The sequence below is a fragment of the Heterodontus francisci genome, chromosome 13, assembly GCF_036365525.1.
Source record: "Heterodontus francisci isolate sHetFra1 chromosome 13, sHetFra1.hap1, whole genome shotgun sequence".
NCBI lineage: Eukaryota > Metazoa > Chordata > Chondrichthyes > Heterodontiformes > Heterodontidae > Heterodontus > Heterodontus francisci.
Window position 1 is genome coordinate 84152961 of NC_090383.1, and position 24005 is coordinate 84176965.

At 40.3% G+C, this 24005-nt stretch overlaps 2 protein-coding genes across 4 annotated transcripts in view; one reads left to right on the forward strand and one right to left on the reverse strand.

The window, feature by feature from the left end:
* Positions 1 to 211: 211 nt before the first annotated feature.
* On the forward strand, positions 212 to 7663 carry mrpl57 (mitochondrial ribosomal protein L57). Of its 3 annotated transcripts, none has more exons than XM_068045085.1 (3): positions 212 to 551; positions 1122 to 1165; positions 7290 to 7663. In XM_068045085.1, the coding sequence occupies exon 3, from the start codon at positions 7306 to 7308 to the stop codon at positions 7615 to 7617; it is 312 nt and encodes a 103-aa protein (XP_067901186.1). In that variant the 5' UTR covers positions 212 to 551; positions 1122 to 1165; positions 7290 to 7305; the 3' UTR covers positions 7618 to 7663. The 3 variants fall into 3 exon arrangements, with proteins under 3 accessions (XP_067901186.1, XP_067901185.1, XP_067901184.1); XM_068045084.1 differs by lacking the exon at positions 1122 to 1165 and adding an exon at positions 6942 to 6986; XM_068045083.1 differs by lacking the exon at positions 1122 to 1165 and having other exon boundaries at positions 215 to 551.
* Positions 7664 to 8901: 1238 nt separating this feature from the next.
* Positions 8902 to 24005, reverse strand: part of LOC137376464 (creatine kinase M-type-like) — a 36792-nt gene continuing 21688 nt past the window's right edge. Inside the window, exons 6-9 of the mRNA XM_068045082.1 lie at positions 15296 to 15467; positions 13990 to 14113; positions 12964 to 13153; positions 8902 to 9170 (exon numbers count right to left, since the gene is read on the reverse strand). Coding sequence (XP_067901183.1) covers positions 8992 to 9170; positions 12964 to 13153; positions 13990 to 14113; positions 15296 to 15467 — 665 coding nt within the window. The 3' untranslated portion in view covers positions 8902 to 8991. The remainder of the gene's footprint in view (positions 9171 to 12963; positions 13154 to 13989; positions 14114 to 15295; positions 15468 to 24005) is intronic.

The following is a 24005-nucleotide window of genomic DNA, read 5'->3' on the forward strand; positions in this document are numbered from 1 at the left end:
TAAACTTTTAATATTTGTCAGTTCCGAAGAAGGGTCACTGACCCGAAACGTTAACTCTGCTTCTCTTTCCACAGATGCTGCCAGACCAGCTGAGTGAATCCAGCATTTCTTGTTTTTGTTCCGCCAATCATAATCTTTGTTACTAACATTGCAGATGAGAGCCAATAATATTGCTGTTTGCTTGTGTATTCTCTGGGGGCGGGGTTTGTGGGCCAATCGGATGTTGGGTTTTTCCGAGGTGGTGTCTGGCTATGCGGCGTTGTGAAGCAGATGGAGCGAGAGGCCGTTGAGTGAATGAGCTGGAGTGGCGCCTAAGTTTGTTTCAGGGCGGAGAAGTGGAACGAAACCTGTAATTTCTTCAGCAGAAACAGGGGAGGATAAACTCTCCGGGTCACGCAAGGATCTGCCACCCAAACGTTAATCGGGCCCTGACACTGCCTCACCTATTTCCAGCTTTTACTGTCAGTTGCAGCTCCTGCAGTTTGTTGCTCTGTCCGTAGTTTCTTCATTGGGCTTCTGGCAGCTGAAGGCTGACCTTTGTGAGCTAGAGGGTGAGTACTGGGAAGTTGTATTGTAGTGGGAAATGGATTAGATCAAAGAAGTAAGCAAGCATAGGTAAAGTAAGGTTTAAAATAATGATTGAGAAATATATTAAAGACCAAAGAATTGGGGGGAAAGCTATTTTGATGGACTGAACGGAATTAAATTTTCAGTAAACTGGGAAAAAGCTGTTCTAGAAAATGGTATAAAAGATAGAGTTCTGCAGAAATATATTATGCTTAAAAGAGTCAACTAGTCAATAATGAAACACTAGATGAATAATGAGGTTAGGTCAAAAGTTAAACTGAAGGGGAAGGCATACACTAATTAAATAGACAAAGAGGCTAGCGAAAGAGGATACAAAAAGGTTAGGAAGAAGTTGAAAAACAACCAGGAAAGCAAAGGTAAACTTCAAAATTAAATTAGCAAGGAATATGCAAAGAAATGGTAAAGCATTCTGCAGATATCAATAAAGAGAAAATGGGGATTGGGCCAAAAGGAATACACAAGATACACTCACATGTAATGACATCGCAATGGCATAAATTTTGAGTTAACTACTTTGCCTCTTTATTTTCTAGTGAGGTTGACAGGGTGGGCATCACATTAGAAGAGATGAAAAAAGGTACAGTGAAATTTAAGTTAGAAAATGGCAAGACAATTGATAAACTAATCAAACTTAGAGAGGTTAAAGTTCTGCCCCAGCTGGATTACATCCACGCACACAAATTAGGGAAGAGATAGCAAAGACACTTTTAAAAACAAAATTAGAAACGAGAATAGTGCCAGAGGTTTGGAACCAGCTAAATGTTGTTTTAATAATTAAAAAACGGAGATTGAACAAGTCCAGGGAACTATGTCAGTGATAGGGAAGATAATGGAACCTTTACTCAAATATATAATCGAAAGACATCTAGAAACCAAAAATATAATTAATTGAAACATAAAAATTTACGGAAAGAGGCCATTCAGCCCATCATTTCTGTGCAGGCCAAAATAGAGAGATCCTGTCTAATCCCACTTTCCAGCTCTTGGTCTGTAGCCCTGTAGGTTAACGGCACTTCAACTACATGCCCAAGTATTTTTTTTAATGCAATGAGGGCTTCTGCCTCTTCCGCTCTTCGAGGCAGTAAGTTTCAGACCCCCACCATTTTCTGAGTGAAAACATTCTCCTCAACTCCTCTTTCATCATTCTACCAATCCCTTTAAATCTATGCCTTTGGGTTATCTACATCTCTGCTAACGCAACCAAGTCCTATCTATCTACTCTAGGCCATTCATAATTTTATATACCTCAATTAAATCTCCCCTTAGCCTTCTGTGTTCCCAAAAAAAAAAAGACCCCAGCCTATCCGATCTTTCCTCATCGCTAGAATTCTGCATTCCTGGTGACATTCCTGTAAATCTTCTCCATACCCTCTCTAATGTGATTACATGCTTCCTGTAATGTGGAGAACAGAACTGTACACCGTACTCTAGCTGTGGTCTAGCAAGTATTTTATATAGGTCAAGTATAATCTTCTGCTCTTATACTCCGTACGTCTGCCAATAAAGGAAAGTATTCTGTATTTCTTAAACGAAGACTGGACATTACTGATTTCAAAAGGGAAATTCATGCTTGACCAACCTTCTTGAATTCTTTGAAGAAGTAACAGAAAGAGAGGACAAGGCTAATGCAGTGGATGTAATATATTTGAATTTTCAAAAGGCCTTTAATAAGGTGGAATATAAACACTGGTAGAGGCCAGTTGGGCTGAGTTGCCTGTTTCTGTGCTTTAGAGCCTATCTAACTAGATAACTTAATGACTTTCTCCAAGTGAACGTCTGTATAATGGAACATACGAATAAGGAGCAGGAGTCGGCCACTCAGCCTCTCGAGCCTGCTCCGTCAGTCAACAAGATCATGGCGGATCTGATTGTAACCTCAACTCCACATTCCTGCTTGCCCCCAATAACCTTTCATCCCCTTGCTAATCAATAATCTATCTACCTCTACCTTAAAGATATTCAAAGACTCTGCTTCCACCGCCTTTTGAGGAAGAGGGTTCCAAAGACTCACGACCCTCTGAGAGAAAAAGTTGCTCCTCATCTCTATTTTAAATGGGCGACCACTTAGTTTTAAACGGTGACCCTTAGTTCTAGATTCTCCCTCAAGGGGTAACATCCTTTCCACATCCACCCTGTCAGAACCCCTCAGAATCTTGTGTTTCAATCAAGTCGCCTTCGACTCTTCTAAACTCCAGTGGATACAAGCCTAGCCTGTCCAACCTTTCCTCGTAAGACAACCTGCCCATTTCAGGTATTAGTCTAGTAAACCTTCTCAGAACTGCTTCCAACACATTTACATCCTTCCTTAAATAAGGAGACCAATACTGTACACAGTACTCCAGATGTGATCTCACCAATGCGCTGTATAACTGTAGCATAACCTCCCTATTTTTGTATTCAATTCTTCTTGCAATAAGCGATAACATTCTATTGGCTTTCCTAATCACTTGCTGTACCTGCATACTTACCTTTTGCAATTCATGCACCCTCAGCATCTCAGAGCTCTGCAATCTCTCACCATTTAGATAATGTGCTTTTTTTATTCTTCCTGCCAAAATGGACAATTTCACATTTTCCCACATTATACTGCATTTGCCAGATCCTTGCCCACTCACTTAACCTATCTATATCCCTTTGTAGCCTCCTTATGTCCTCTTCACAACTTAATTTCCTACATATCTTTGTGTTATCAGCAAATTTAGCAACCATACCTTCGGTGCCTTCATCCAAATCATTTATATAAATTGTAAAAAGTTGAGGGCACACCACTCGTTGCATTTTGCCAATCAGAAAATGACCCATTTATGCCTATTCTCTGTTTCCTGTTTGCTAGCCAATCTACTATCCATGCCAATATGTTACCCCCTACACCATTGAGCTTTTATTTTCCACAGTAACCTTTAATGTGACACCTTATCAAATGCCTTATGGAATGCAGTACATCCACTAGTTCCCCTTTATTCGCAATACATGTTACTTCAAAGAACTCCAATAAATTGGTTAAACATGATTTTCCTTTCACAAAACCATGTTGACTCTGCCTGATTACCTTGAATTTTTCTCAATGCCCTGCTATAACGTCTTTAATAATAGCGTCTAACGTTTTCTAACACCTAAGAAAGGTGTTAAGTTAACTGGCCTGTGGTTTCCTGCTTTCCTTCTCCCTTTTTGAGTAAAGGAGTTGCATTTGTAATTTTCAATCTAATGGAACCATCCCAAATCTAGGGAATTTGGGAAAATTAAAACCAATGCATCAACTATCTCTCTAGCCACTTATTTTAAGACCCTAGGATGCAGTATATCAGGACCCAGGGACTTGTCAGCCCACAGCTCCAACACTTTGGTCAGTCCTATTTCCCTGGTGATTGTAATTTTCTTGAGTTCCTCCCTCCCTCTGCCATCTCCTTATTTTTCCTTATTAATTCCCTAGACTCACTTTCTATAGGACCAACGCTCACTTTGTTAACTCTTTTCTTTTTTAAATATCTATAGAAACTTTTACTGTCTGTTTTTATATTTCTAGCCAGCTTTCTCTCATACTCTAATTTTTCCCTTCTTATTAATCTTTTAGTCATTCTTTGCTGTTTTTTAGATTCTGTTCAATCTTCTGACCTGATTTGCTTTTTCTTTAAGCCATTGCTTTGGCCCCACCACTGCTGCTCCCCCCTCTCCCAAACACCCCACCCCAGCACTCATTCAGGCACAAGTGGAGCCGAACAAAAATCTCTCATCCTGTTCATTCCAACACTGAGGTTTAGTGCTCACATTTTATTAATCAGCATGATGCTTCATTTCTGTTTCTGCAACATAGTCTGTTCAGCCCTGACCTCAGCCCCTCTGATGTTCAACCACCTATCTATTCTTTTGTTATTTCTGGAATTAATTTCTCAAATGCGCTCCTCACTTGGGATGCAGTCTATTCTTGATAATTGATCAGTTTTTTATCCAAAAAAAAAATTATCTAGTAATTCAAATTAAGCAACTTGAATAAGTCAACAATTGAGACATTTTTAGTGTGTTTGAATTCAAATTATTCAGTAAATTGAATTAAATGACAAATTATATGTAATTGTAAGGCTTTAACACAATTGAAAAGTCTTGACAAATTGAGAGTTCTCATTACATCAGTCCACTTGTACAATCTAAGTCATATTCCAGTGATCACCTTAATGCCTACTATGCATAGCATATGTGCTTTACTATAGTCCTTGCATATAGAATAAAAGTTATTTAAGTTATAGGTTTTCATACTTATCTGTAGGAAATCCCTGCAAATATTGATGTTACTAGCCTAACTTCTTAAAGTAAGTGGCAGCAGCAACTTGCATTTTATATAACACTTTTAATGTAGGAAAATATCCCCACGAACTAAACAGGGGCCTATTCAGACAAAGATTGACAGAGCCGAAGGAAGAGTTCTTAGATGGGGTAACTAAAAGCTTGATCAAAGAGGTAGGTTTTAATTATGGTTTTTAAAGGAGGAGCGGTTTAGTGAGGGAATTCCAGAGTTTAGGTTGTAGATGGCTGAAGGTACTGTTGCTAAAGGTGGGGTGAAAGGAGTGTTCAAATGTGCTCAAATCTCTGGAGTTGCACTTGAACCCACGATCTACTGACTCAGGTGACAATGCTACCAACTGAGCCACAACAAGATTTGATGGAGGGATTTGAACACTAGGATGAGAAGTTTAAATTTTCCAGAAACCAATATAGGTAGGTGAACAGATCCTGGTGCAGCTTAGGGTACAGGCAGCAGAGTTTTGGAGAAGCTTAAGTTTATGGAGAGTGGAAAATGGGAGGTCAGCCAGGAGAGCATTGGAATAGTAGAGTTTGGAGGCAACAAGGATATAAATGAGGATTTCTTCAGGCAGACTTTGCGATGCAAAAGATATGGGGTTGGAATCTCTGCTTGGAGTCAAAAAGGATGCCAAGGTTGCGAACAGTCTGGTTCAGTACTGGCTAGGGAAGGGAATGGAGTTTGTGGCAGGGTCCAAAGGCAGTGGCTTTGGTCTTCAGAGTTTATTAGAGAAAATTCCAGCACATCTAGGACTATATGTCATACAAGCAGTCTGCCAACTAGGAGAGGTCAAAAGAGTTGATGGTGAAGTAGTGCTGGGTGCCGTAAGCATACATTTGGAACTTGATGCTATATATTTGAATGATATCTCTGAGGTGCAGCGTGTAAATGGGAAATTAGGAGGGGCCCAACAAGAGATCATTGGGGGAACTCCAGAGGTAACTCTGGGGGAGCAGAAAGGGAAGCCTTTGTAGACGATACTCTGGCAATGACTGGATAACTAAGGGAGGAGCCAAGCAAAGTCAGTTCCACTGAACGGGGCATGGAGAAGGATGGTGTGGTTGGCCTAGTCAAAGGTTGCAGAGAAGTTGAGGAGGATCGCCATCACAGAGGATGTCATTTAAGTAGCTCTGTTTCACTGCTGTGGCACAAGCATAAACTGATTGGAGAGGTTCAAATATCAAGTTGTGGGAAATATCAGGACCATTTTAAGAGGTAAAAACATGTTCAAGGACTTTGGAGAGGAAAGCGGAATTGGAGTTGGGGCAATAGTTTGCAAAGACGTGGGGGTCAAGGGTGGATGTTTGAGAGAGGTGATGACAGCAAATTTGAATGGTGAGAGGAACCATACCTGAGGAGAGAGACCCATTTACAATGTAGAATTTAGTAGCTGTTGATTTGTTTAGAAGTTATGGTATGTTGTATTGTGACAATTACATTAAATTTACAGCACCATAACAAGCTATTTGACCAACTGTTCTATGCTAATGTCCATGCTCCACACAAGCTTCCTCCCACCCCAACTTTATTGAACTGTATCAGCATAGCCTTCTATTTCTATACAGTTACAAAAGTAAAAGCATAAATTTACCAGATAATTGAGCAAATAATTATATAAATGTTGTTAACAGTTGTAAATAATTTTGGAATAGGTTCCCAAAATACGAAGATCAAAAGTGGTAACACATTGCTGTATTTTATTTTTTTCCAGTGGCAAAAGAACTCTCAACACTGGCTAGGTTTCAAAATTTCTTGCAAAGTGTAGTTCCTAATTATTGATCATGACAGTGTACAAATAAAAATTAAGTGTTAGCTTGCCTCATTGGTAGTATTCTCGCCTGAGTCAGAACGTTATGGTTTAAGTCCAACTCCAGAGTGTAGACTTCACTACAATACTGAGGGAGTGCGGCATTACTGGAGGTGTTGTATTTCAGATGGGCCCAATCCACCCTCTTGGGTGGATGCAAAAAATCCCGAAGGAAAGTAGTGTGTTCTCCCAGTGTCGAATTGAACACTTATTACTTCATCAATATCTGATTATCATTTTATCTCATTGCAGTTTCCAGAACCTTGCCTACATAACAACAGTGACTACATTTCAAAAGTAATTATTGGTTGCAGAGAACTTTGGGAAGTCCTAGAGATGCAAAAGGCACTATATAAATGCAAAATCAATCTTTCTTTGTGGCACTTTGTCCATGTGCAAATTTTGTTCCCAGCTGTTCGGACTTGACAGGTTGACCGTCTCCCTCTTTTGACTGGTTAACTGCTGAACCTCAATTCTATCATAAATTTTCCTATCTTTGTGATCAGTAATTTTAAAATTCCACCTTTGTGCAAAAATATATTTAATTTTTAATGTTTTACCACAAGTCATATTCCAATTCTTGATATTATTTCTTTCAAGGCAAAGTTGTGGCAAAATGTTTCTTACAGCATTTTTGCTTCGGAAAGGAATTCCAGGCAAACAGTGGATAGGAAAGTACAGACGCCCTAGACAAATTACTTGGCAAATGAAGCGTAATGTAATTAAGAGACTGGAGATCGAAAGGGAGACAGAGTATTGGCTGAGCCGCCCCTGGATGACCATGGAACAGGAAAGAGGTCATGCAACACAACGCAGAGCTGAGCGTTGGGAAGCCTTCAAGACTGCCAAAGCTGCAACCTTTCCTGAATCCAAGTACATTGAAGAGCATTTAAAACACCTAAATGTAACCAAAAAATGGGGCATGTGAGACATTTGGCAGAATGAGCCTTTTTAAATTGCGATGCCATGTCCAATGAAGGAGTTTACAGTGCCCATGATAAATATTGCAAACATGAACTAGTAATCAAGCCATGTGTTATGAATAATTTTTTAATGTTGGAAATGGCCTGTTGTGTTCAGAGCAGTTGGGTAACTTTATGACTTGGTAACTAAATACAAGTGAGATTTACATTTCTATTCTACCTTCATTCCACTGTCCCTTCTGAAAGTTGTACATCTATTAATAACTGTAATTTAAATATGCAGGCTAACTAATTAAAAGATAAGATTAATTAAAAAAGTGGCACCTCTATTTTCTGGTACAGAATTTCATACTTGTGTTCATATTGACTGGACACTATAAGTGTTGAGCTTTTGACTTGCATTTCAAACATTGTTTTGAAGCTATTCTTCAAGCTCTTGTTAAAAGGAGAAGAGTAAGGGAAAATTGAGGATTTAATGCTAATTCCTCTTTTTGCTCCTCAACCCACCCAGAAGTACTATAAGAAATTAATTTTTTAGAACTCCCACTTGTTCATCAAATTTAGACAGACTAGGAACGTCCCAAGTTCAATCTGCAGTCTGTTCTAAAACGCCCTTGGTCAAGGCTGTGGTAAGGGTGCAACAAATGGCCTCAATATGTCTGGGCTAAGGTAAACTGGCCAGAGTTGCTGCTTTGGGTAACTGCAGCAACCCCTGATGGAAGTATTGATGTTTAGTGAAGTTGGGATCAGTTTCCCCACCAGCAGTTGAACAGCTTGCTAGATTTAACTGTCCAGAAACACACATGAATAATGGTCACTTCGGTGAGGTTCTTAAAAGTACTCAGAACCCATGGAATTATGCCTCAGCGAGGAGCCATTTCTTTCAGATGTAGAGGAAATTGAGGAAAGAAATCCTACTGGAGAGCATATCTTTGTTTTATGGCGATCAACTTGTTGGAGATCCCAAAACCTAACCTCGTCAACGCAACAATTTTTTTCCTGCTTCTGGCCTGCTGCAATTTGTATGACATAGTGTAAGACTCAACCATCTTCGTTGCTGGTTGTGATCCTTGTACAGAAAATACAATTCAAAAGTATTGAAGTTTAAAAATATACAATCATCAACATGTAACACCATATTCTCATTTGTAAATTAATGTTTTATTTCAGAGACACAAGGTACTTTGTCTCAATAGATTTTTATTCTGTTTTGTTTCTTTGACTTGCAGATTACAGGCATGTCCCAGTGTATAACTTTGTGAATCATGGATGATTTTTAAACAGCCTAATACAAAAAATTTGTTTTTGTTTCCATTTCACTACTGTAACTTAATATTTGCTCACATATGCTGTAAACAGAATTATTCATGTATGTCCATCTACTTCTGAGTAGGAAAAAGGTCATCAATAGGTCTGTCTTGTTCAATATATTTATCCATGTTGATCAGCAGTTTAATGCCATCAACTACGAACTGTAGCAGTTGAACTTCTGAGAAACCAATTCTATCTGCATTGGAAATATCACAGACTTCACTTTCAACAGAAGCATACACAGCACCTAGAGGATGAGTGAGTATATCAATTAATTTTTAAAAAATGAATAAATGTAACTATAGTTTCAATGATTACAACAGCAGTGAGTCTATAAAAGTGAACAGGAAGTCAAAATCAATTCACTGAACATTTTGTGGAAGAATTATAGAGACAATGGGCCATTATTTGTTGTCAAAACAACGATGAGGCTAATAGAGCTTGCCATTATTTATGTGCAAATGCTGCAGCAGCTTCAGGTGAGGGGCAGATACGAAGTTTAGTGCAGAAATCCAGGAGTTACTATCAGAGATGCACCACTCTGCCGTTAGCTTCACAAAAGTGGCATCTCTCTGTCTGCATCACCATTGAAAGGCATGAAGCTGATGTATTTGGCCAGTAGATATGAACTATTTGCCACAGAGTTAATTCTTCTCCATCTCAGTCTAAGCATCCTTTTAACAACCTGATATGAAGTGTTAATTACTACCAAACAACCTCTCTGGCACTGAAAGTTAGCTATTACAAGTGTGGTGGCTCATTCTTTTAGGTTTTAATTGTTGAAGATTTAAAAATTTCAATTTGTTTTTATTTTTCCATCTTGTCTTCTTTTTCTCTCCATCGCCAATTTTTCTTTCCCTTTCCTAATTCTCATTCTGTACCTGATTTGGCATTGAATTCACACATTCTAATTTACACTTCCTTCGCAGTCTTTCAATATGATTAGTTAAGGAGATAAGCAGTTGCTTGCCCTGCTCACGCAGGTCCCAGATGCCTGGTTTCCCTCATGGTGTCATTATCAGCTCACTTTTAGCAACTTGCAGTGTAAAATAGCATTGTAATTAAACATTTGTTGCCCTTCTACAGCAAATTATGGCCCTATTATCTATTTAGTTATGTTGTGAAACAATTAAAATATTTAGTAAATGTTTTTTCATCTCATGGAAGCAAGCATAAACATACAGCGTTTTCTGCCATACTCATTTGCCTCGATGTCCAGTATAATGTTAGTACAGGAGCTTTTGGAGTTAGTGTCGCCAGGAATTTAGCAGACCTAAAAATGCACTGTTGCAAAATAAAAAAGAATGAAATGACAAGAATGCAAAATGAAAAAATTAATAATAAAAACATTGTTTTATGTAGGCTACTATCTCTGGAGTATGTATTGTAATTTATTTCAGAACCTTAAAAATATTATGTGTTGCTGTCCACGATTAGAGCCAAAGGATTTGGATGGGGAGCAGAACTAGAAGATTCGGAGTTGATGTTTAAACCAAGAGCATAACAGCAGAATGCAAAATGGGCATACAGCTGGAAACGGAGTGGGAGTGGACAGATGGACAGAGCGTGGACAGTGGAAAACAAATTCAGCATTTTAATAATGCCAGTTGGAAAGGCCCACTGCAGGACTGGCACTTCAGTGAATATCAAGGTTATACATATGTAGAGATCTGATAAATATCAGCAGACTAGACAACAGGGTGGTTATGAGGACAGGCTGGCTGAAGAGAGCCACCAATGCCACCTCATAACCAGAAGAGGTGCATCAAAAGTCTAAATTTCTTTAAATTATAATGAATGTGAGCAAAAGAGATATTATGATAGGTGGCTAAAAGCTTGATTGAAGAGTTGGGTTTAAAGGAGGCGAGAAGCAGGGAGGTTTAGTGAGAGAATTTCAGAACCCAAGGTAGAGGGTTGAAGGCACGGCCGCCAACTGTGAGACCAGGGCATTGGGGGTGCCCAAGAAGCCAGCGCTGAAGAAACAGAGTTTCTGGAAGGTTCTGGGAATGGAGGAAGTTACAGGGATAGGAATTGGCAAACCCATGAGATGATTTAAACACTAACATGAGAATTTTAAAATAAAAACAAAGTGCTGGAAATACACAGCAGGTCTGGCAGTATCTGTGGAGAGAGAAGCAAAGTTAACTTTTCTGGTCAGCGACCTTTCATCAGAACAGTTCTGACCTGAAACGTTAACTCTGCTTCTCTCTCCACAGATGGACCCAGACCTGCTGTGTATTTCTAGCACTTTATTTTTATTTTAGATTTCCAGCATCCGCAGTATTTTGCTTTTATATTGAGAATTTTAACTTGGAGATATATGGGGAATATATTTCCAAGATGTCATTTGTGACTTTTTAGGGCCTAGTCAGTACTTTGGCGGGGGCCGAAACCTGATAGAGACTGAAACATGGAGTTGTAGAAAAGATAGTTACAAGACTTAATTGTACAGATAATGGAAGGGCTTGCCATAATCTTCCAATTTTCCCTAGATATGGGGGAGGTGCCAAAGGATTGGAGAGTGGCAAATGTGACACCCTTATTCAAGAAAGGGTGTATGGACAGTCCAAGCAACTACATGCCAGTTAGTTTAACATCAGTGGTAGGTAAAGTTTTAGAAACAATAATCAGGGGAAAAAATCAACAGGTCCTTGAAGAGATTTGAGTTAATTAAGGCAGCACAGATTTGTAAAAGGCAGATCATGCTTGACTAATTGAATTTTTTGATTAAGTAAGAGAAGGTTGATGAAGGGAATGCAATGACTGTTTATATGGATTTTGCATATGTGCATTGATCTTTGAAGGTGGCAGGAGATAGTGAGGGAGTGGTTAGAAAAGCAAATGGGATCTTGGGCTTCATAAATAGAGGCATAAGAGTACAAAAGCAGGGTAGTTATGCTGAACCTTTATAAAAGCCTCTATTTAGACCCCAACTGGACTATTGAGTCCAGTTCTGCTCACCACACTTTAGGAAGGATGTGAGGGTCCTTGAAAGAATGCAGAGGAGCTTTGCCAGAATGGTTCCAGGGATGGGGGATTTAAGTTACATGGTTTGGTTGGAAAAGCTGATGTCATTCTCTCTCAGCAAAGGAGCGTGAGAGGAGATTTGATAGCAGTGAGCAATTATGACAGGCTTAGATAAGTTAGACGAGGAAAAACTGTTCCCATTAACTGATGGTACAAGGATTAGGGGACACATTGAAGGTTTTGGGGAAGAGATTCAGGGGAAATGTGAGGAAGTACTTTTTTATGCAGCACGTAGTAATGTCCTGGAATTTGCTGCCCATGAAGCAGGGGGAAGTGGAGACGATCAGGGATTTCAAAAGGAAATGAGCACTTGAAGGAAATAAACTTGTAGAGCTATGGGGCTCAAGCAAGGGAGTGGGACTGACTGGATTGCTCTGCGGAGAGCCGACATGAACTCGATGGGCTGAATGGCCTCCTATGCTGTAAATTACACTTTTACTTATTTTTCTGCTAGTGAATGGCTGTGAGTGGACATTTCTGGCGATGTCTTGCAAAATGGCTAGAAAGTGAAGGAAAAATTTATTTGATTATAAAAGAATTCCCAAGTAAGTAAATTAAAATAAAACTATCTGTTAGAAACAGATGATTATAGAAGATAAAAGACTCCAGTCAAATTATGTGAGGTGAGCTAAAAATGTCATACTGGAAGTACAAAATATTTTGCATGGTGAGTAAAGCATCGATATCAGCTTTGTGCATGTGTATGCATAAGCACAGTGTATGAATTCATATGTTAGGATAGTGAGCAAACAAAAAGGAACATAAACAATGACATCAGCCTGAGAAATGGAAGAACTATCAGGAAATGCATTTGCACTAAAATAAAGTTAGAGGTTAGTATGTTATGGTGAGATAGCATAAACTTGCCACGCAAGATGCAGAAGTCTTAATGATATTTTGTACTTGTTTATTGTTAACATATTGAGACTTTTGGTGCCACTCGCCATTTTTTTATTCATATGGTTACCTAGATCAGTAATTTTATATGAAAGTCTTTTGTTCTAATACAGTACCAGTAGAGTTTTTTTCTAGACGTAGTCTCTGCAAGATCTCACCAAACTTGTTATGTTTACTGATGTACTTCAGCCTAATGTGGACACTTGCCCGCAAACCAGTGCCAAGATCCGAAGGGCAGGTCAACACATATCCTAGATTGTTCTTCCAGGTGAAGGGGTGTTTTTTCTGGTGGTATATTTCTTCAAGCTAAATCAACAACCAGAGTTAGTTCTCTTATTTTCTGAAAATGAATGACTCAATACTAGTCATCAACAAGTAGAAAAAATGCATCCTCTTGTGACAAGTTCTCCTCCCCCTCCCAACCCCACAAATAATAAGCTAATTTCTAAATACAGTTAAGGAATGGAAATCTAGATGGTCAACATCATAAACACAGGCTCTATCATCCTCATGTCATTTTTGAGGGGATGTTGCTGTCTAACGTTTTTGATGCCTATCTCCCTTTTTCAGTATGACTGGCTTCCTGGATTCTACCAATGTCACACTTATACCAGCCACTAGAAGGAAATGAGCAGCCTGGCAAAGTCTCTCCCTCCCCTTCTACTGGGAAATGCCAAGTCTCTGCTTGGCACTATGCCCCATGACTGAGATTGAGAATGAAGGAGTGAAGAAATTGTATCTGCATTTTTACTCCCCTCATTTTTCATACTTAGTTTAATTTCCGTTTTTAAGCTTTTCCATGTCACACAAATTCACTGATCCAGATGTAGAGTACTGAAGCTTCTTCTAACAAACCTCCAGCCAATTCCTAGGAAGTGCATAAGAGCACACTGGTGTAATTTGCTCTCTAATTATCTTTCCATCCCAGAGATTAAATTTATGACATCCTGCAAGGATTTCTGCTAGATGGGAAAAAACAAGATTGGAAAGATCTGTGGGGAATTTCTCATATCTTATTGTTGGCAACTTCTGCAAATTCCATTTTATTTCAGATTTCCAGCATCTGCAGTATTTTGCTTTTTCACATTCAATTGATCTTTTTTGAAAGTGAATGTATTGAGAATATGAAAGCTATTACATACCTTTTTAAGACCTGAACAATAGCGTGTAAAAACTTGTTTCATATTTCCTCCCTGTTGCATTGAAGTAATACGAAGATGGTCTTCTTTATTGATCCAGGCAATAAAATTCTTCATATCATTGTGCCTGCAGAGCATAATAATTGTGCGTGTGATACCAAGTGTCTTGGAATAGCATCATGTTTAAAAGAACACAAATCAAATGAGATTCTGTCTGGACAATTGACAGTAACTTTCTACAATCAGTACATCACTATGTGTGAATATTTCAATTAATTTTCTAAACACTGTGCCAGATCTCTGTACAAAACAACAAGAAATCTGTCCACTTACAGAAGACCACCCTTGATTTCAATTGGTGCAAAAGCATTGATTCATGTACTAGTATCACCAAAGTAGATTCCCTTGCCAAAACAGGTATTGGACTAATACTACATCATTGTGTTAAAAATTACTCTGTTACGCGCTCCAAATGTAAAAAGATGGATGAGAATATGACTTAACTGTTTATTAGAGTAGGTTAGTTCCTAGTGGAATTGTTACTCTAGATAAGCAATCTGCTCATAGTACTTTGCAAGTTGTGTTGAGGCTGTTGTCAATCTGTTCAGCCTCGGGCCGTCACAATCATAGTATTTACTAAAGTACATTCCTCTTCATAAGGATAAAAGTTACAAACCACCACAGTAACATTCAGTTATTCTCAGTTTCAAAATGCTCTTTCAAAATGAACCACCAAAGTAAATAATTATTGTTTCAAAAGACCCCAGCTTTGAAAGAGTAATGGAAGTTACTGCATATTTTAAGTATCATAAAGCAATAATATTGGAATTTTGAAAATTGAATAGAGAAAAAACAAAAACAATCATGAAAATTTAACATTGCTACACACACACAAACTTACATATACTATTCTCAGGAAGTGAAGTGTCCTGGGTGGATGTTTTTTCCTTTTTAGAAAAAAAATTTACATTTTATTTCTATGTCTAGTACCCATAATCGATGTGATGGCCAAACAAACTGCTCACTGTGTTTTTCCAATGCCAACCTGATGGTAGATGAGACCAGTTTGAAGCCAAACCTCCCTTTGATTCCTCTCTTTCCCCCTTTGTTACACTTGTCTCTCCAGACCACAGATATTTTGTAGTCAACTGACTTGCTCCCTGGACTCTGTTTCTGCTACTCAGAGCAACCAAGATCAGGTAGTCAATAATATGGAGAAACTGAGCTCCAGATGTTATAGGTTATGGTTGCAATGTACAGTTCCACTGCACATGGCACACATTTCAGATTTTTTTTTAAATGCACTCACCAGACACCCCGTGCATCTGGCCAATCTCTGGCCATACCAGAAGAAAGCATCAACGGAGAAATAAGATTATCAGTAAGGATTCCAGCAGTGGTCAGTTGCTGACATTCCTCCTCACTCAAGTTCTTCAGCGAGTGATAAGTTCCCTTAAATTCGCCATCTAGTGCATTGAAGGCTGTGGGTGATAATTTGTTAGGAGAAAGTAAATGGAAAGGGGTATGGTTAAGATGGATAATACTGGACAGCCTATCATAATTTTATGTGCGTTTTCAAATAAAGTACAAAGTGTTTTAATTACCTATTCCCATTTCAGGACGTGACCATAAAAATCAAGGCTAACACTCCAGTGTAGTACTGAGAGAGTGCTACATTGTCAGAGATGCCGTCATTCAGATGAAACTCTAAACCAAGGTCCCTCTGCCCTCCCAAGTGGACATCCTCGGTGTCATAGCCAATATTTATCCCTCAACATTACAAAAAAACAGATTAACTGGTCATTATTACATTGCTGTTTGTGGGAGCTTGCTGTGTGCAAATTGGCTGCCATATTTCCTACATTTCAACAGTGATTACACTTCAAAATTATATCATTGGCAGTGTTATGATCAGGTGAGAATGCTATCTAGGGGTCCCTCTCAGCCTTCACCTGGTCTTAGCGTAATGGTTTTATTTCTAAACACAATTTTGTAACTCACCCTTGGTGAATCCTTGTTCACCACTTTCTAATTACAAGGCAAAGAAACCAGCAGAAACAGGTTTTCTCAAGTTTAAAGAAGAGTTGAAATTTATTAAACTTGAATCTCAGCTCTAATTCAGTTGACGCCTATGGATACACGACGCGACCACGCTAGCATGCATACACCATACATGCAAATAGAAGCAGAAAAGAGCAGAAGGAAAATAAAGTGGAAAATTTTGAGACAATATCTGAAGAGTGTTACGGTTCTTCAGCTGTTGATTGTAGATAAATCTTGCTTTTCTTTGGGGCCCAGTATTCTTCTTAAACCTTGTTCACTGTGGGAGACTTCTCTCTTGGGCCTCATGTGTCTTCAGTGGATTGAGAGGCTTAAGAGAAAGAGATGGGAGCAGACAGGAGAGATCTTCTCAGTCCAGGAGCAAACAAACGCTCTGAGTTCAAACTGTACAATTCAAAAAAACCCAGGTTACCAAGCAGCTTAGTCATGTGACTAACTGGTCTGACCACATCTTGGATCACCTTAGCAGTCTCTGGAATGCTCCTCTTACACACAATACCTGGTGATCAAGGTCCATTGTGGATTGAATGTGTCAGGGAATGGTCCTTTGTCCTTCTAAGCACTCTCTGTTAATATGCAAATGTATTTTCCAGCCACGGCGGATCTGTTTAACAAGTCCTTTCTTCACTGCCATAACAGTTTAAAATCAATGTTCATGACAAAATTAATGTGCCTCATTCTTGGCAGGTGGGGGCCTAGTATGACAGCAGTAAAGTGCTTTGGGATGTCCGGTGGTTGTGAAAGGCACTATATAAATACAAGTCTGTCTTTCTTTCACTTAAAAAAAACTTAGCAATCTGTGCAACTGAATATATCTACTTCCTTTGGGAGGAAAACAACCCTTTATATTCAATGACAAAAGATAATTTTCACATTTTGATGAAAATATGTTGGCATAATTTAGAAAGCAATCTTGCAACATCTCAACAATGAAATACAAAATGCACCATAGTTCATTCTTTTCAATCCCCACCCCCATGCATCAATAGGTTTAAACCAGACGGCCACTGCAGCTGTTATGAAAGTGCTTCCATTTTTAAAATATTTTTTAAGGACTCGTGTTTAAAAATTGTGGTAATGATCAATTTGAAGGATTGACGAGATTCCAAGGATGTTGGACTTTGTTGTTCTCTTAAAGGCTACTGGAAGGACTTGAGATTGTGTTGAAAAACAAACCCTTACTGCATATTATTGCACTGGAGTGCTGACTTGGGTTGCATTAGAGTGTTAAAGTGGAAGTTTGGTGACTGAGGAAGTTCGGTGAGGAGCTCCTTTCATTTCCTACCTGTCCTCAGAGTGAGGGGAGCTGAGAGTCTCCAAAGAGCACAGCTGACTGGTGAGTAAGTCCTGGTGGGTACTTTTCAAAGTGGATTGAATTGTAAGTCATTGTTTTAGCAAGACTTAGTTGTTTTTTTAAAATTATAATCTTCTAAAGTTTTAAATTTCAAGGGTTTAGTCATGGCAGGAGAGCTTGAAGTCGTGGTTTTCTCCTCTTGCTGCATGTGGGAATCCGGGAATATTTCCAGTCCCCGGGACCAGCATGTGTGCAGGAAGTGTGTCCAGCTGCAGCTCATGGAAGCTCGGGTTTCAGAGCTGGACTGGCGGCTGGACTTACTGTGGAGCATCCGCGAGTCTGAGAGCATTATGGATAGCACATATAGAGAGGTGGTCACACCGCAGCTGAAGGGACTTGAGGAAGGAAGGGAATGGGTGACCACCATGCAGTCCAAGAGAATCAGGCAGGTAGTTCAGGAGTCCCCTGGGGTCCCGCTTGCAAATCGGTATTTCATTTTGGAGGCTGATGAGGCTGTTTCCTCCAGGGAGTGCGGACAGAGCCAAGCTTCAGGCACCGCAAGCAGCTTGTCTGCACAGGAAGGGGGGAAGAGAGGAAGAGCAATAGTAATAGGGGATTCTATAGTGAGGGGAACAAATAGGCGCTACAGTGGCCGTCAACATGACTCCAGGATGGTGTGTTGCCTCCCTGGTGCCAGGGTCCAGGATGTCACTGAACGGCTGCAGAGCATCCTGAAAGGGGAGGGTGATAAGGCGGAGGTCATGGTACATGTTGATACCAATGACATAGGTAGAACGAGTGATGAGGTCTTGCATCAAGAATTTAGGGAGATAGGCAGTAGACTAAAAAGCAGGACCTCTCGGATTGTAATCTCTGGATTACTCCCAGTGCCACGTGCTAGCGAGTATAGAAATAGGAGAATAGCACAGATGAATGCGTGGCTTAAGAGTTGGTGCAGGAGGGAGGGTTTTAGATTCCTGGACCACTGGGACTGTTTCTGGGGAAGGTGGGACCTGTACAAGCAGGACGGTCTACATCTGAACCAGAGGGGGACTAACATCCTTGCTGGCGGGTTTGCTAGTGCTGTTGGGAGGAGTTTAAACTAATTTTGGCAGGGGGAGGGGATGCAGACTCCTAGCAGAATAGGGACACAGCTAAACATAGGAAAGCGAACAAGTCAGAGGGAATACAGCGGAAGTAAGTTTCAAGGGAGTAAGACCAGGATGGAAGGCCTCTACTTTAATGCCAGGAGTATTGCAGGTAAAACGGATGAGTTAAGGGCAATGATTGACACGTGGAATTGTGATATAGTAGCCATCACGGAGACATGGTTGAGGGAGGGGCAGGATTGGCAGCTCAATATCCTGGGATATAGAATCTTCAGGCGAGATAGAGGAGGGGGTAAAAGAGGAGGGGGCATTGCAATATTAGTTAAGAAGTCAGTTACTGCAGTAAGGAGCGATGATATTTTGGAGGGGGCATCAAATGAAGCTTTATGGGTAGAGTTTAGAAATAAAAAAGGGACAGCCACATTGCTAGGTGTTTATTATCGACCCCCAGATAGTCAGCGGGAAATTGAGGAGCAAATATGTGCGCAATTTGCAGAGGTGTGTAAAAATAATAGGGTAATTATATTAGGTGATTTCAACTTTCCCAACATTAATTGGGATAGCCATCGTGTTAAGGGCTTAGATGGAGTGGAGTTCTTAAAATGTATACAGGAGAACCTTTTAGCTCAATATGTAGAAGATCCAACAAGGGAGGGTGCAGTGCTGGACCTAATTCTGGGGAATGAAGGCGGACAGGTGGTCGATGTGTTGGTGGGGGTGCATTTTGGTGATAGCGACCACAACATGGTACAATTTAATCTTGTTATGGAGAAAGAAATAGACAAGTTGCAAAAAATGGTTTTGGATTGGGGGAGAGCGGATTTTAGTAAAATAAGGCAGGATCTGGCCAAGATAGACTGGAAAGAGTTACTTGTCGGGAAACCTACAGAAGAGCAGTGGGGGGCATTCAAAAAGGAAATGGGGAGGGTACAGGCCCAACATGTTCCCTCTAGGGTACCAGGTAGGAGCAACGAGCCCAGAGAACCATGGATGACCAGAAACATTCAGGGTACGATGAGAAGGAAAAGAAAGGCTTTTAGCAAATACAAGGAGAGCAAATCAATGGAAGCATTAGTGGAGTACAGAAAGTGTAGGATGGAGCTTAAGAAAGCAATTAGGAGAGCAAAGAGGGAATATGAGAAAGCTCAGGCTGGTAAAAGTAGGGGAAATCCCAAGATATTCTATAAGTATATCAATGGGAAGAGGATAACCAGGGAAAGAGTAGGACCCGTTAGGGACCAAGGGGGAAATTTGTGGGTGGAGCCAGAGGACATTGGTAGGGTGTTGAACGAATACTTCACATCTGTCTTCACCCAAGAGAAAGAAGATGTAGATATGGAACTTAGAGAGAGAGACTGTGAGGTTCTTGAGCAAATTGTCATAGGGAGTGACAAGGTATTGGAGGTTTTGGAAGGCTTAAAAGTGGACAAATCTCCAGGTCCGGACGATTTGTGTCCCAGGATGCTGTGGGAGGCGAGGGTGGAGATTACAGGGGCTCTGACCCTAATTTTTAATTCCTCTCTGGCCACGGGGGAGGTGCCAGAGGACTGGAGAACAGCTAATGTGGTCCCACTATTTAAGAAAGGTTGTAGAGATAAGCCAGGGAACTACAGACCAGTGAGTCTCACGTCAGTGGTAGGGAAACTATTGGAGAAAATTCTGAAGGAGAGAATCTATCACCACTTGGAGAGGCAAAATTTGATTAGGAATAGTCAGCATGGCTTTGTCAGAGTGAGGTCATGCCTAACAAATTTGATTGAATTTTTTGAGCATGTGACCAGGTATGTAGATGAGGGTAGTGCAGTTGACGTAGTTTACATGGATTTCAGCAAAGCCTTTGACAAGGTCCCACATGGGAGACTTATCAAGAAAGCAAATGCACATGGGATACAAGGTAACTTGATAAGGTGGATTCAAAATTGGCTTAGTTGTAGGAGACAGAGAGTGATGACAGACGGCTGTTTTGGTGACTGGAAGCCAGTGTTCAGTGGCGTACCACAGGGATCTGTGCTGGGTCCCCTATTGTTTGTCATTTATATAAACGACATAGATGACTATGTGGGGGGCAGGATCAGTAAGTTCGCAGATGACATAAAGATTGGCCGAGTGGTTAACAGTGAGGTGGAGTGTCTTGGGTTACAGGAAGATATAGATGGGAAGGTCAAATGGGCAGAAAAGTGGCAGATGGAATTTAACGCTGAAAAGTGAGAGGTGATACACTTTGGAAGGAGTAATGTGACATGGAAGTATTCAATGAATGGCCTGACGCTGGGAAGTTCCGAGGAACAAAGGGACCTTGGCGTGTTTGTCCATAGATCTCTGAAGGCAGAAGGGCAGGTTAATAGGGTGGTGAAAAAGGCATATGGGACACTTGCCTTCATCAATCGAGGCATAGAATACAAAAGCAGGGAGGTCATGTTGGAGTTGTACAGAACTTTGGTAAGGCCACAGCTGGAGTATTGTGTGCAATTCTGATCGCCACATTATAGGAAGGATGTGATTGCATTGGAGGGGGTGCAGAGGCAATTCACCAGGATGTTGCCTGGGATGGAACATTTAAGCTATGAAGAGAGGTTGGATAGGCTTGGGTTGTTTTCACTGGAGCAGAGGCAACCTGCCTCGACCACCCTCCCAGGCAGGGCATTCCAGACCATCACCACCCTCTGGGTAAAAAAGTTCTTCCTCAAATCACCCTTAAACCTCCCGCCCCTCACCTTAAATTTGTGACCCCTAGTAACTGACCCTTCAACTAAGGGGAACAGCTTCTCCCTATCCACCCTGTTCATGCCCCTCATAATCTTGTACACCTCGATCAGGTCACCCCTCAGTCTTCTCTGCTCCAGTGAAAACAACCCAAGCCTATCCAACCTCCCTTCATAGCTTAAATGTTCCATCCCCGGCAACATCCTGGTGAATCGCCTCTGCACTCCCTCCAATGCACTCCCTCTATGGCAATAATATCCTTCCTAAGGTAAGGGGACCAAAACTGCACACACTACTCCAGGTGAGGTCTAACCAAGGTTCTATACAATTGAAGCAAGACTTCACTACTCCAGTACTCAAATCCTCTTGAGATAAAGCCTTACATACCATTAGCCTTCTTAATTGCTTGCTGCACCTGCATGTTAGCTTTCGGTGACTTATTGACAAGGTCCCTTTGTACATCTACACTTTCTAATCTCTTACCATTTAAGAAATACTCTGCACATCTATTCCTCCAGCAAAGTGGATAACCTCACATTTTTCCACATTATATTCCAACTGCCATGTTCTTGCCCACTCACTAAGTCTTTCCAAATTCCCTTGAGGCTGCTTTGCATCTTCCTCACAATACACATTCCCACCTAGTTTTGTGTCATCTGCAGACTTGGAAATACTACATTTGGTCCCCACATCCAAATCATTGATATATATATTGTAAACAGCTGGGGCCCAAGCAATGATCCCTGTGGTACCCCACTAGCCACAACCTGCCAAGGCAAGAATGACCCGTTTATTCCTACTATCAAGAATGAGGCACATTAATTTTGCCATATGGACATTAAATTTCAAATTGTTGCTGGGAAGAAGAGAAGGCCTGTGACAAGTGGTTGCCACAGGCCCCCGGCTAGAAAGACATTTCTGCATATTAACAGACAGTGTTTGGGAACAAAGGAGCTATCCCCTGCTCCAAAACAATCCACAAACAGATGTGGGCAGACCAGTTAGTCACATGACCAACTGGCTGTTGCAGAGTTTGAACTGAGAGTCTTAAATTGTAGAGACAGTGTTTGAACTGGCGGCAAGTTCTTTGCTCCTGGACTGAAGAAGACCTCCTGCCTATCTTCATGCTCCCATATCTCTTTCTCACGGAACTCCAAAACCCCATGGAAGACACATGAATCCCAAGAGCAAAAAGTCTCCTACAGTGAACAAGGTTTAAGAAGAATACAGGGCCCTAACAGATCTACCTACAAGCAAGGACTCTACAGTGAGCTGAAAGACCCGTAATGAAAACTCTTCAGATATTGCCTCAAACTTTTCCACTTTTTTTCTTCTCTTTCTGTCCCTATCTGCATGTGTGTATCGCATATGCATGCTAGCATGGGCACATCATGTATCCGTAGGCTTTAAGCGAATTAGAGTTTAAGTTCAACTTTAATAAATTTCACTTTTCTTCTTTAAACCTAAGAAAACCTGTTTGTGCTGGTTTCTTTGCCTTATAATTGGAAAGCAGTGAACAAAGATTCACCAAAGGGGAGCTAAAAATACGATGTGTTTAAAATTAAACCCTGTTACAGCAAGACCAGGAGAAGGCTGAAAGGGAACCCTAGACCTCTTTCTCACCTCATCGTAACACTACTCTGTTTTCTACCTGTTAACCAATCCTTAATTCATGCTAATATATTATCTCCTATCCCATGTGCTTTAATTTTGCTAACCAACCTCCTGTGGGGGACTTTATCAAAGGCCTTTTGAAAATTCAAGTCTACCACGTCCACCAACTCCCCTTTATCAATTCTGTTAGTAACATCCTCAAAAAAAACTCCAACAGGTTCGTCAAACATGATTTCCCATTCATAAATCCATATTGACTATGCTCAATCAGATCATTATAATCAAAGTGTCCATTTATCACATCCTTTAGAATAGATTCGTGCATTTTCCCTACTACTGATGTAAGGCTAACAGGTCTCTAATTCCCTGTTTTCTTTCTCCCTCCCTTCTTAAATAGTGGGGTAACATTTGCGACCTTCCAATCTACAGGAACCGCTCCAGGATCTATAGAATTTTGGAAGATCATCACCAATGCATCCATTATCTCCATAGCTACCTCTTTCAACACTCTGGGATGTAGAATATGAGGTCCTGGGAATTTATCAACTTTCAGCCCCATTAATTTCTCCTATACAACCTTCTTACTAATATTTATTTCCTTCAATTCTTCATTCCCCCTAATCCCTAATTCTGAAAGATTTCTTGTATCTTCCTCAGTGAAGACAGACACAAAGTAATCATTTAGCTTCTCTGCCATTTCTCTATTCCCCATTATAAATTCTCCTGACTCTGCCTGTAATGGATCCACATTTGTCTTAGCCAAATGTTTCCTTTTTACTTACCTATGGAAGCTTTTACAGTCCGTTTTTATGTTTTTATAGCTTACATTCATATTCTATTCTCCCTTTCTTTATCAGTTTCTTTGTCCTCCTTTGCTGTATTCTAAAATCCTCCCAATCCTCAGGTTTACTACTATTTCTGGCAACTTTATAGGCCTTTTAATCTTATATAATCCTTAACTTGTTTTGTTATCCACAGTTAACTGCATTTACTTTGGGGGTTTTTGTGCCTTGAAGGAATGTATAGTTGCTGTAAATTATGTAATATTTCTTTAAAGACCATCCATTGCCTATGTACTGTCATACCTTTTAATGTATTTTCCCAATCCACCTCAGCCAATTTGCCCCTCATACCTTCATAGTTTCCTTTGTTCAAATTTAACATTCTGGCTTCAGATTGAACTACCTCACTTTCAAACATAATGTAAAATTCTATCATTTAATGGTCACTCATCCCTA

Bases quoted from the DNA above. Each gene is read 5' to 3' on its own strand.
- mrpl57 (XM_068045085.1), top strand. From the start codon at position 7,306: ATGTTTCTTACAGCATTTTTGCTTCGGAAAGGAATTCCAGGCAAACAG.